The sequence below is a fragment of the Talpa occidentalis genome, unplaced genomic scaffold, assembly GCF_014898055.3.
Source record: "Talpa occidentalis isolate TD23 unplaced genomic scaffold, MPIMG_talOcc4v2.1 talOcc4.13, whole genome shotgun sequence".
NCBI classification, from domain to species: Eukaryota; Metazoa; Chordata; class Mammalia; order Eulipotyphla; family Talpidae; genus Talpa; species Talpa occidentalis.
In genome coordinates this window covers 38289230-38302711 of record NW_023601322.1, presented here as the reverse complement: position 1 = coordinate 38302711, position 13482 = coordinate 38289230, and the positions used below count along the sequence as shown (strand labels likewise).

The following is a 13482-nucleotide window of genomic DNA, read 5'->3' as shown; positions in this document are numbered from 1 at the left end:
CAATCCGGGATCGAACCAGCATTGCAGAGGCTGTGGGCAGCTTCGCAACCCAGCGCTCAACCGCTGTGCCACCAGGGAGGCCCAAGAATATATTTTTTAAATGCCTTTTGTTTTTTAAAAAATCCAGATGGTACTAACATTTGGAAACCACAAGCTGATTTTTGTTCAGCAATCTATATGTATACAACCCCACAAAATCAAATCAATAAAGATATTTTCCTAGTAAGCCAATGCTTATCAAATAAGGTAAAGTCAATTATGGAAAGTATTCTTATAATTTGAAACTTCTACATATTTAGATCTCTAAAAGCAAAGTATAAATATGCACAATATGAGCTGTATCTTATTTTAGCACAGATTTGGAAATCTAAAATTAAATCAGATAAGTTCATTTTTTGGCTATATTAGCAATGCAATTTTTAAGTGAGATTTATTTATAGTTTCCCTTTAAAGAACTAGGGCTAATAAGAAATTTATCACTGTAAAATTGGTTGGTTATGGCAATAATAAAAAATATTCTGAGACTTGACCAATGTAATGTTATTTGGCCTTATGAACCTTCACTACTCTGTACTCTTAATCTCAACTGGTTTACCAGTAAACACTTCTGCTCTCTCCCAATCAAACCTACTCTAGCCAAACACACCAGGGTGACACAAGTAAGCAGCCTTTCTCTTCTTTACAACTTATAAATATTTTAGTGACTATGAAGCTTAGCTTGACCACAGCAGAATTATTCATGGTACTACATTAGTGGCAGGTAATGTTCTTTTAATTTACATTACTGCCATAATGTGTATTCATGTAATTCATGTTTTTGTGGAGAGGAAGAATACCTACACTAGCCAGTTCAAAACCCCATAGAGAGGTAAATGGTATGCTGGACAATTTCTTCAGACATAGCCTGTGGATAGAGTTTGAAAGTGGGGGGAAAAGTCAAACTGGAGGATCTGAAAACATGCACTCCAACCAAATGTAGCACTCATCATTTATTAATAGAAAATCATCATTTTCTTTCTATACATATTTAATAATCCTGCCCATGTGCAAATGAACACTATGTTTTCTCTTTTCCTTTCTATGGACAGAATGAGCTGGATGCATAAAAGTGCTGGCTTCATTTGCTGACTGAATCTGCAGCAAACATGATTGGTCCTGAGGTTGTAATTAAAGACAAGAAACACTCTAAATAGCATCATCTAGGAATACTTCATCTTTAGCACATGGGACGTTTGCTAAAAAAATAAATTTCCTTGATGATTTACTTGTTCTAAAAGGTACATAAATTAGCTGGAAAAGATTCAATCTACATAGTCTTTTATAGTTGGGCACAACATGTATCTTCTGTTCTAAACAGTTTAGTGTCATTTAAGTGATATTGACAAGAACAGATTATTAATATAATAATTATCCAATTTGCTATAATTTCCTCTAGCAGCTATGGATTACAATATGAAAACCCAAAAACCTGCTTGATGGTTAGTGCCTTTAAGTTTTTTGCATTGTGTCTCATTCTTGACTTCTAGGCCATTCATCTTATGTAGGGACACTTTTCTGGTTTTAATATTTATTTATTCTAGATAAATAGGATCACATTCTGCACTGTGTTCTAATACCTGACGTGTGACCATACTTTAAACCTACATCACAGAAGAACAAGATCAAACCCATGGACAGGTGAGAGACACTCAGGTGAGCAGCTAAGCCTCATTCACAACACAGGACTGCTGCTCCCAATTCTGTTCACCCAGACTTCTACTGCTGGTTTTATTTGCTTTAATTTGATGTCAAACTACCTTATGATCCTTGATCTATGAGGAAGCTAACAAATATATATCGTGAGAGTTAGCATTTAGGGAAGAGTGTACAGGGTAGAAGAGAGATAATTCCAGACAATCCACATTTGGCTAATTAAGAACAGAAGCAAACTGCTTTCTGAATCAGCAGTAAAAAGTAATGAACTATTGATATATAGAACATAATGAGTAAAAGAATTCAGATACCAAAGAGCACATATAGTATGATTCCATTTACATGAAATCCTAAGACACGCAAAACTGAATGCCTATAATGACAGAAAGTAGATCAGTGGTTGTCTGAGATGAGGTGGAGGGTACTCTCTGGCAAGTGACACGAGAAATTTTTGAGATAAAAATATTCGAGATATTAATAAGAACTGTGGTTACACAGTGCACATTTGTCAACACACATCAATTGAACATGTCAAATGCACTCATTTTGGTGTATAAAAGCAAGCCTCGGGCCTCCCTGGTGGTGCAGCGGGTTGAGCGCAGTGCTGGGGAGCTGTCCGCAGCCTCTGCAGTGCCAGTTCAATTCCCGGCAGGCCAGGGAGCTACCCACATGGCGCAGCAGACCTCTCCTGTCTTGCCTGCTGCTCCCCTTAGCAGTGCTTTCCATCCATCTGCCTGTTCTGCTCCCAGCTCTGTCTCTAGTGAATTCTCTCACCCTCTAATGCCTCTGACCTGTACCCTAGTGCTTGTATAAAAAAAAAAACAACAACAATTGTACCAATTTATTAAAAAAAAAGTTAGCCTCAATAATAAAATTTTAAAATAGATTGTTGAAACCTGATAACTTTCCTCTTTGTAGAAAAGAGCCAGTTTGTAGGTAGTGGTGCCCTTGCACTCATCTCAAATTTTTCTAACTAAAGCTGTACCCATTTCAAGGATAATCCATCTTCCCTCAATTTAAGTCATCCATAGCACATCTATTCTTCTTGATGCCCGGGGGCTACTATGGCCCTACGTTGTAATCGTCACATTTTGCACTAGATACTCACTTAAAGTTAAAGATAAAAAATAAAAATCAAGATATACGGAGAAATGAATTTCTTCACATACCTGGTTCTCAGTCCTAGAGTTCCTGTTTCCCACCTTTCTCAGCTCAAAGCAACAACTACTAATAGATTTTTCTTCTTGGGATAATCTAAGCTTACACAAAAGTGTGTGTGTGCATCCCTGACTTCTTTCTCCCGGTCAGTAGCCTATTATACACAACAATGTATGCTTTGTCCTTTTCATGTGACTATATATATTTAAATGTAAACATTAAATATAATATTTATTCATTTATTATCAACATTCATTTATTAAACATTAAATGTAATAAATGAATATCCATTATTAAATATTAAAAGAATATTTATTATATATTGCTATATTTATTAAATATAACAATATTTAATAAATATACAAATACCTGCCTCATTTTTTCGTGGATGTGTCAGTCTATCATGTTGATGTACATTCAATTTTTCTGTACGTTCATTTCACTAAGGAATCATTTATTCTTTTATCAGAAATATCTGATTACTTGATTAAAATAATCATCTATTCATTACTTCTTATAATGGAGATACAGTTCAGATCCTACATAATCAAAGTATTTTTAAAAAAATATTTTTAGCACCACCCAAAATCTAAGAGGCTATCTCAGCGCTATCCAATACAGGTTTCTGTGATGATGGAAATATTCTATATCTATGTTGTCCAAGATGGTAGGCACAGATGACTGGTGAGCACTTACAATGTGTGTAGTTACAACGAGGAACTGAATTAAATTGTTTCTAATTAATCTGGATGTAACTAGTCACCTATTTCTAGCAGGGATCATATTGAGACAGTGCTGTTCTATCGCAATACTGTGCTTGACCTTTTCTTCCCATTTTTATTTCTGAAATATTTTCAAGTTGTCACTAATGTAACAACCACGAGCCCAAAATTTCTGTGACTTCTCCTATTTATTTCCCTGGAGGCCTAACCGCAAGGCAGTGACATCTAAAAGTTTTTTTTAAGTTTTTGAAGGCTCTCATTTTGTGTGGAGATAAAAAAAAAGGGGGGGTCATGTGACAGTTGCTTTTTCAGTGCACATTTTATAGGTTCATTTGCTGCTCCAAAAGCATGTTGAGAAAATAAGGTTTCATGTTAACTGAGATGATTTTATAGTATTCCAGTCCTAGAGTTCCTCATTTCCTATTGAAAGTATATAGACATCTAGAACAGATCTATTTCAAACTGGTCCCAGAATTTCTTTGCCACTTAAGAACCCAAAGATCAGGGGCATTTTGGAGCCTATCAACCACAAGCTATAATCAACATACTTAAACACTCAATTCAAATTTTACCTATTTTGGACCAACCTCCAGGAGTTGAAGCAGAAGCATAATTCAAAGTATTAGCATTCAAATTACTTGGACAGAGATATGTCTATAATTTAATAAGAGTGGCTAAAACTCTCATTGACTTCATGTACTATAAAATTTAGAAGGCAAAACTCAATTTTAAAGTTACATAGGAACACAATTCTCGAATAAGGAATAAAATGGAATGGGCTGTTAAGATTGATAAACTGAAAATTATGCTAAAGAAGCAGCATTTCTTTAAGAAAGTATTTTTAATGTTATGCAAGTTAATATGCTTTTATTACTTTCCATTTCAAAGGTCTTAAATTACTATAAGTATGGGAAAAAAATCGGTACGTTTTAAAAGTCCTTCTAGATTGGTGAATATGGAAGGATTTCTTTTCACTTTGGGAATACAGAGTAAAACAAATCTTTCACAACTTTATTTTTTACTTGTTTAATATGATTTCAGCCACAGATATTTAAATCTCCTTTATTGATTCAAATAAGCTTTCTATGTTATTTAGGTGCTCTGGTAGATGTCACTTTTGTAATGTTCACTTTTGTAAACATTTCATTTATGGTTATCATATAACACTTAAAGCTAGTAGTACTGGCAATGCAACTGTCAGTAAATTCTGAAGAATGTCTTCAACCAACCATGGAAGAGCTTCAGTTCTTTAAATGTTCTATCATAAATTAAAATTAGGAATAAAAACAGTCAATATTTATTTCTGATTTAAGTTTATTAGGCCCATAAGTCAACAAAACTCTTAGGTGCTAGCAGTTACCTTCAAAGTTATTGATTTACAAATATTCAAATTCAGCAACTAGTTCATTTCATTACAACAAAAGGATTAAATTTAGTAGGCAAATTCATATGCTCTAACCTAATAATTTCAATCTAAACTGATCCTTTTGCAATTCTAATTCTTCCAAATCCAATTCCCATTTAAAAGGCCCAGCCAGAAAATGATACCAAAAGAAGAAGAAAAAAAAAAAAAAAAACCATTTAATTTCAATTATATATGTTGACATTTCTCTATGGATGAAACATTAATCTCATTTCAGAGGAAGGCCCTTTCAATCATTAACCAATGCTTTACCTTACCTCTAATCAATGCAGTTACAGATTCTAAGTGGTTTTAAGTGAAAATACTGACCAGAAAAGGTATCACTATGGTTTCATTATTTAAAGTCTGAAATGTGCAGTGAAGTCATAAAGGGCAGCAAGTGAAACCACTGTGCTCTCTCCTCGAGGTCGCTGTTTTCCAAAAGCATGACAATCTGATACCAGCAATGTAAAACTTCCAACATAAAAAGATACATGTAGACACATGCCTATCTTACTGCACATGTACAGATATTTGATAGTGTTATCATAATGAAGGCAACATAAATAGCAATAGAATATTGCTGGACAAAGATAAACACTATTTCCAATGTTGCCCAAATTTTTTTCCAGAAATTTTAATTTTGTCCCTCACATATGTAAAAAAAAATCTTGGTAAAACCTGAGTGACAGAGTTGGCCATAAAGGTCAGGTCGCATTTCCTATTTACCTCTAAGGATTCCTTCAAGTCTACAGCAGAAGCCGCATCTTCCTCTTCATCATCAGTCAGCTGGTCCTGGGAACAATAGTGCGTGCTGTAAGCAGAATGTTCTTCTATTGCTTCCAGCCAGTCCTGAAATAATTGGTGATTGATAATTTAAAGTTATAGCATTTATATTCAAAAAGAAATAATATGAAAACAACCTGGGAAATATTTACATGCAAAAATATTATGGCTTCAAAGGAAAAAAAGCAATCAACAGTGAAATAGTGATGCAGGTCTCTTGCCTATGACATATGTGGATTAAAAAAAATCCTATTACTCTAATAAAAATCATCTGTAAGTTTGCATACTCATTAATATTCAAACACATTGTAGAAATTGAATAATGGGTGGAGAATATCACTTAAAATTAGTTTCTCAACACTGTTGAATAAGTTATTACATTATAATGGATCCAGAAACATGTTTTACTGACAATGAAATTATAAGCACATAAAATGCTGATCATATTAAGAAAGTAAGCAACTTTTAATACTTTAATTTCCACTATATTTATTGAAAATCAGATTTCATGAAAAGAATATTTGCCTAAAAATACCTATTATCATTTCTTTCTCAATTCTTGTACTATTCAGAGTCAAAACTTACCATTTTATGAAATGTTGACACAGTCATGATTTGGGTTGTCCAGGGTTCTTTGCAGAGAACCCTGAAATGAACTTTACTTTGGAAAAACTTAGTATTTTAAACCCTTACAAGATTCATAAAAAAACAAAACAGGCCTATGACCACTGTTTTGATCTAAAGGAATATGGATTTTCCATTAAATAATTGCACTATGAATTTCTGTCAGGTGAATCCCTTTTTTTTTTTTTTTGGCTCAAAAGCATCACATAATTGCCACAATAAAAAGGGAAAATCAACAGAATTTTAGATGCTAATATTGACCCTACCTTATATTCCATTCTTAAATGTTCTTTAAATTTTATGAACGATAAATGAATCCATAAAATTACCTCTCTTGACTGTTGAAGACTGTTCTTAGGAACCCGGAAGCCATGAATAGTGTCATCAAAGCATTTAATAAAGAAGAGGCCGCTATCAGTGGATTTTACCTTGGACATAAAGAAGTCAGTAAGACAACACCATTCACACACATAAAATAGAGCCCTAACATAATAAAATGTGGTTAAAAGTACTAATATGACTTAATTGTATCCAACTGAACATATAAAATAGTTATTGATAAAAACCGGGAAAAAAAGAGATACACTGGGAGCATCAAATGCACTGCAACTTTATATCAAATCTGATATTCACATTCTCAGTTATTCAGAGTAAGCACTAATAGTCCATTACGTATGTAGTTTTAATTTTAGCCTTTCTGTTAAATATAACAGCATGCACTTGGGCTGTAAATCCTTTAAATACCACGGCTCCAATTTCTTACTCATACTCTCCTAAACCTTTTAAGCTAAGTGTAAGAAGTATTTGAACTGAGTACAAAAGAAAATGAGTAGTAAGACTGACATATAGAGGAAAAGGCTCATATAGAAAAATAAGAAATAACTGTCATTTTGAAATATAAATCTGGAAATTGATGGTATCAAAAAATGTAAAAGATAGACTTTGGCATCAAAATCCTAGCAGATGACCCTCCTTGCAGGAAACAATGATAAAATCTAGATATAAAACCAAAACTTCCCCGCTAAAGGAAAAGTAAAGTGAACAAACAATGACAGCTCTGATGGGGAATGCATGATTTCTGGGAGGAAAGGAAAACAAGGAGCTATGCAAGTGTGTTCCAATCACCAAGGTCTTTCATTGGGCAATAAGCACCATCCTTGTGGTGACAAACAGCATGAAGGGCACAGGTGGAAAAAAAAACCCTATCTTTGGAAATTAAAAAAGCAAAGCTGGGGAGCCATTAAATCTAAAGAAAGTAGGGGAATCCCCCAAGGAAAAGATACAAAGATGGCATGTCTATACCCTATTCAGATCTATAACTCATGTACTTTTCAATTTGTTGTAAGTCTTTGGTCAATTTCCCTTGTCCTGACATGGTTAATTTGATTGGACCTGCATAGGATGTAGAGAAATTGAGATTCATGTGCATTATTGGTGTGAATATAAAATAGTACAGCTGGATTGGAAGACTGTATGAAAGTTTCTCAAAACATTAAGGACTGGGGCTTCCCTGGTGGCATAGAGGTTAAAGTCTCAAAGCTATCAAGCTATTGCCAGCCACTGCAGCATGAATTCAACTAACTCACATGGCATAGCAAACCTCTCCTGTCTCGCCCGCTACTCCCCTCAGCAGTGTATTTCAGATCTGCTTGTTCTGCTCCCAACTTTGTCTCTGGTGAATCCTCTCACCCCCTGCACCTCTGGCCTACACCCCAGTTCATAAAAAGAAATAAATCTTGAAAAAGACAAAACAAAACATTAAGGACGAAACTACAATATGACCTAATGATTTCACTTCTAGATATATATCCAAAAGAACTGAAAGAGGAATCTTTTTTTGTTCACTTGATGAAATTTACCATGGTTAAAAACTACACAAAGTTCATGCTAAAACATTTTGCAATGAAAGCAGAATCTTAGAGATATTCGCATACTCATGTTCTATGCAGTATTATTCACAATAGCCAAGAGGTAGAAGCAACTCAATGTCCAATGATAGATGAATGGGTAAAGAAAATGTATATACCAAAAGGATTATTACTCAGCCCTAAAAAAGGAAATCTAGCCACACATGCTTCAACATGGGTGAACCTTGACATATTTTGGCAAGTGAAATAAAGCATAAGCAGACAATCCTGGCTACATTTACATAAGGTATCTAAAGTAGTCAAACCCTTAGAAACAAAGGAGAATGGTGTTTGTTAGGGGTTAAGGAGAAGGGAAACAGGAAATTGATGTTTAAAGGGTATCCTTTCAATTTTGGAAGATGAAAAACTTCTAGAGATCTACAGTGAATATAGTTAAAGGCACTGAACTATACACTTAAAAATGATTAAAATGGTAATTTTTATGTTACGTGCTTTTCCACCACAATTAAAAACTGCTACAACATAGATGAAGTTGAAAACATTATGCTATGTGAAATAATCCAATTACAAAAGAACAAGTATTATACGATTTCACTTAAATGGGTTATCTAGGGAAGCCAAAATCATAGGGACAGAAAGTAGAATGGTGGCTGCTAGGGACTGATGGGAGACAGGAATGGGAATGTCTGTTTAGTGAGTACAGTTTCAGTTTGGGAAGAAAAAGTTCTGGAGATCAATGGTGGTGACAGCAGAAAAATAATGGAGACATACTTAAAGCCACTGAACGTCACAAAGTTACATGTATTTTACCACAATTCAAAAAAAAATATAGCTATAAACATTAGAAAATAAATGATTTCAAGTCAATAATCTTAGCTTCCACTTCAGGAAACTAGAAAGTGCTTATGCCCATGGCTTTTACTGACAAGCAATTCATACACATTGGTTTCTTCTGGAATTATTTGCCTAAGTTTGTTAAAACAAGACGAAGCATAATCGAGCAGAAACTAAGCAATTTAAAAGACGTTAATAACCAAGAAATTTTTAAAAGGTGGGTGGGGGTAGCAACTTATTTTAAGGTAGAGAAAAAAAATGAGACAAAGGACTGAATTGAGGCTAAACTTGGGATTAAATAGATGAATCAAAAGGAGGAGCAAAAAAAGAATGGACAGGATTATATCAACACATGAAACAAAAAGGTGGGTAAGATTAGAGATTCTTTTGCCCCTGGTCTAACTTGAAAGGAGGAAGGGATATGAGGACATGGAAGGGAGAAGCTTGTATAATTAGGTTGTCCTGCTGGGCTGTGAATCAGCCTGTGATTCTCCAGAGCAGATACTGAGGATCTTCTCAGTGTATTCACATAGAGAACACAGGTGCTCTGAAGAGCAGATGGACTGCCAGGGCATGTTGACAGCTCCAAAGGAACTCCCATAGGAAACAAAGTATGTCTAGGTTGTAAGTCTTAGACTAATATTTAAAGAAGGAAGCCTCACTTTTTCTCCTGCTTAGTAAGTGTAAAATAGACATAAACTTTTTTTTTGACACCAGAAAAAACATCTATTATCCAGATTTACCCACGTACACACACACACCACATGCAGACATACACGAATATGATACATGCACATTTATACACACAGACATACACATATAAAATTTTAAAAGTTCTATGTAATTTTGGATCACTCATCTCTCATTCCACAATATGTAGAGATAAACAAAAGTTGGTTGTATTTTTAAAATGGAGATTATACAACTTAATAATGGTTCTCAAATAAAATACATGCAAGTGCTATCTACACCATTCCATAGAACTCCAAGATTTACAACAGAGCTTACACAAATAATTTAAGACAATAGCTTGCAGAATTATTTCACAGCTGAGTAGAAGATGTGTTTGTCATCCTACCGTGCATACTGCTTGAGTGAGATGTTTGCATCCCTGTCGATAAGCATTATGAACAGCATCCTGCCTTTAAAATAAACATTAAATTATCAAGGCAAAAAGAAAAGAGGTAAGTGAAAACTTATAGTCTTTCAAAATTTAGATTCTGATATGTAATATGTATAAGTATCACAATACTTACTGTTTCCTATACCATGAAAGGACTCCATGTTCCAACACTACCCAGAATAAGTTCCACCCAAAAAATCTTGAACTCTAAGAAAAAAGACAAAGATTTCCCAAATTGAAACTTCCAGATTCAAATATTTGACTGATACAAAGGAATTAAGTGATGGCATTTCCATCTGAGTCTTTTCTCTAGAAAATACTGCTGATACTAAATGATCAAACAAGGACTTGGGTATGAGCTGCAATACAGAAACAAACCACTACAGGGTGACAGGAACAGAAGAAATGCCAGACTGATAAGATGGATGAAGAACATTGCTCTGACAAAACCGTTCAAGAATATTTATAGGAAATAAATATTGGCCTTCAAAGAAACTGCCTCAAAGTCCTGAATAACCTTCTAAAAAGAATTAACCTGAATTTTATGCAGTCAACTATGTATATAAAGGTCTACAGGAGTACTTGTAAATACAGAAGAAATTATGTGTTCAAAATAGCTAATTCTGAAACAGAAGTTTTTAGAACCAGAAAGATGCTTATATCTGTGCTCTGTGACGATTTAAATTCCTCCCAAGTCTTCCATGGTTCATTGTTCATAGCAAAAATATTGTAATTCTATGATTAAAGAAAAACATACTCCCTCCCACTCTGTTCTGTACCAACTTGGTCACCAATAAGCATCTGACAATCAGTAAAAGACAGTAATTGCTGCAATTAGTAGAAGTCTAAATAAGTCAAACAGTATGAAAATGGTCTACAGAAGAAGAGCCAGAAATGATTAAATCACATATACACAAGAAATAATTGGAAAAAACAGAAACAGCACCGAAGAATACTTCTTCCAGTTCTATGATCAAAAAAGTATCCCTGGGCCTCCCCTGGTGGTGCAGCAGTTGAGTGCAGCGCTGTGAAGCTGTCTGCAGCCTCTGCAGCACCAGTTCGATCTTGGGCTGCCAGTGAGCGTCCCACTTGGCATGCAGACCTCTCCTGCCACATCCACTGCTCCCCTCAGCAGTGTATTTCATCAGTCTGACTGTTCTGTTCCCCGCTCTGGCTCTGGTGAATTCTCTCACCCTCCCGCGCTTCTGGCTGTACCCAGTACTTGTATAAATAAATAAATAAATCTTAAAAAAAAAAAAAAAAAAAAAAAGCATCCCACCCACCTTCCAGAGAGGGCCTTCGTATCGTTTCAGTACTTTGTGGATGACCTATTAAAAAACATGTTTCTGTTAAACATCCATCTATGTATTTCAAAATTTTTTCCTAAATATTATACAAACGTAATTTATTAATACATACCTTATGACCAATAAAAATGTGTTTCATTTCAGCACCCTGGGCAAGGTCAAGGGGTTTCTGATCTGTGCAAAATATGAGGAAAAAGGTCATGAAGAACTTAACTGTACTATAATATTGATGCTGCAATTGCAGCACATATTTTTCATTATTCCATCAACTACCCCTTTAACCTCTTCCCCCAAATTACCTAGCTGAAATTGCCATTTCTCAATTCTTTATGACCTCCTTTTTAGTAGTTATTAAGTGAGTCACCCTGTATGTATTTCATAATCCTTCAAGCTTTCTTAAGTCACTGTATTAAGTGACTACTATAACAAATTACCACAAACAGTGGTTTAAAACAGTAACAATTCTCTTACAGTTGGGGAGGTCAAAAGTCCAAAATCAGTTTCACTGGACCAAAATCAAGGTCTAAACAGAGTTGTATTCCTTCTTGAAAATGCAGGGGAAACCCATTTCCTTCCTTTTTCCAGAGGCTACCTGAATCTCTTGACTTATGATTCCTCCCTCCTTCTTCAAAGTACACCATTCTAACCTCTGGCCCCATCCTTATATTTTTTCTCTTAATATTCTGATTTCCTGCCATAGGATTCTTGTGGTACACAGGGTCCATCTGGATAAATCAGGATTATCTCCTTATCAAGACACTTATCTAATCACATCTGTTGAGGGCCATTACTCAGTATACCACACCATTCTAAAACGATTTCCCTGGAGAACACGTAGCAGGACAGCTCACAAACTAAGGGTATAATAATGGTCCACAGTTGAGGAGAAGAGGAAAATGCAGTAATAGAGAACACAACTAGCAAAGTATTATGGTAACTTTCTCAATGTTACATAAGCAAGCACTTTGTTTTGTCAAAGAACCAAAATAGAATGTTTTGTCAGTTATTGAGCTCTGAAGTGAGGCAGCCACTATAGGATAGATGCAAGCTAAAATAAAAAATCATCCTGTAGCCTCAATAGCTTGTAATTGCTAGAGAACAAAAGCTACACATTAAAAATTAAAGAAATAGCCCTTTCAAAATAACATGTCAGACTGGAATTCTACAATTGATTATGCAGTGAGTTAATATTTTCTATCAAATAACCTTTTTGTAAATACCGAATACCTGGTATGTGCTGGGCAGTGATTTATATAAACCCCTCCCAATGAGAGTCTATTATGTACCAATTAATATGTTAGGCACTGGGAATTCAACATTGAACAAGGCAGAAAAAATTGGATGGGGCTAAGGGAAGCCAGGAAAGGAATAAGAAAAGGGAAAGAGACAATAAATAAATGTTACAGCAAACAGTCAATATGTTTTACCAATATTTTTTAAAGAAATGATTTCACAGAGAATGACTGGGTTACCGCTTTAGAACTCGGGTTCAGGGACTGATCAGAAAAGTCCTCTCTGGGCCTCCTCTGGTGGCGCAGCGGTTGAGCACTGGGCTGCGAAGCTGCACGCAGCCTCAGCAGCGCCGGTTCGATCCCCAGCCACGGGGCGAGGGTCCCACATGGCGCGCAGACCTCTCCTGCCGCCCGCTGCTCCCCTTAGCAGTGTATTTCGTCAGTCTGCCTGTTCTGCTCCCTGCTCTGGCTCTGGTGAATTCTCTCACCCTCCCGCGCTTCTGACTGTACCCAGTGCTTGTATGAATAAATAAATCTTAAACAAAACAAAACAAAAAAAAATTTAAAAAAAAAAAAAAAAAAAGAAAAGTCCTCTCTGAGGAAGGGATATTTAAGCTGAAAGCATATGTCCAGCCCTACGAAAGTATAGGAGAAAAGCATTCCAGCAGAGGAAATGGCTAACACAAAGGCCCTGAGGTAAGAACAATTTAGTGAATAAGATGAAATCAGAGGCA

General features: G+C 35.4%; 1 protein-coding gene across 7 annotated transcripts in view; it reads right to left on the bottom strand.

The window, feature by feature from the left end:
- The window catches only part of OSBPL1A (oxysterol binding protein like 1A), a 192341-nt gene that overhangs the window by 121250 nt on the left and 57609 nt on the right, over nucleotides 1-13482 (bottom strand). For 6 of the 7 annotated variants that reach the window (XM_054694131.1, XM_054694128.1, XM_037508727.2 and 3 more), the window contains 6 exons: nucleotides 11629-11690; nucleotides 11493-11537; nucleotides 10343-10416; nucleotides 10165-10228; nucleotides 6714-6812; nucleotides 5704-5826 (listed from right to left, as the gene is read on the bottom strand). In XM_054694131.1, the coding sequence (XP_054550106.1) occupies nucleotides 5704-5826; nucleotides 6714-6812; nucleotides 10165-10228; nucleotides 10343-10416; nucleotides 11493-11537; nucleotides 11629-11690 (467 nt within the window). Of the gene's footprint in view, nucleotides 1-5252; nucleotides 5445-5703; nucleotides 5827-6713; nucleotides 6813-10164; nucleotides 10229-10342; nucleotides 10417-11492; nucleotides 11538-11628; nucleotides 11691-13482 lie in introns of those variants that run through there. The other variant, XM_054694133.1, reaches the window with a different exon arrangement.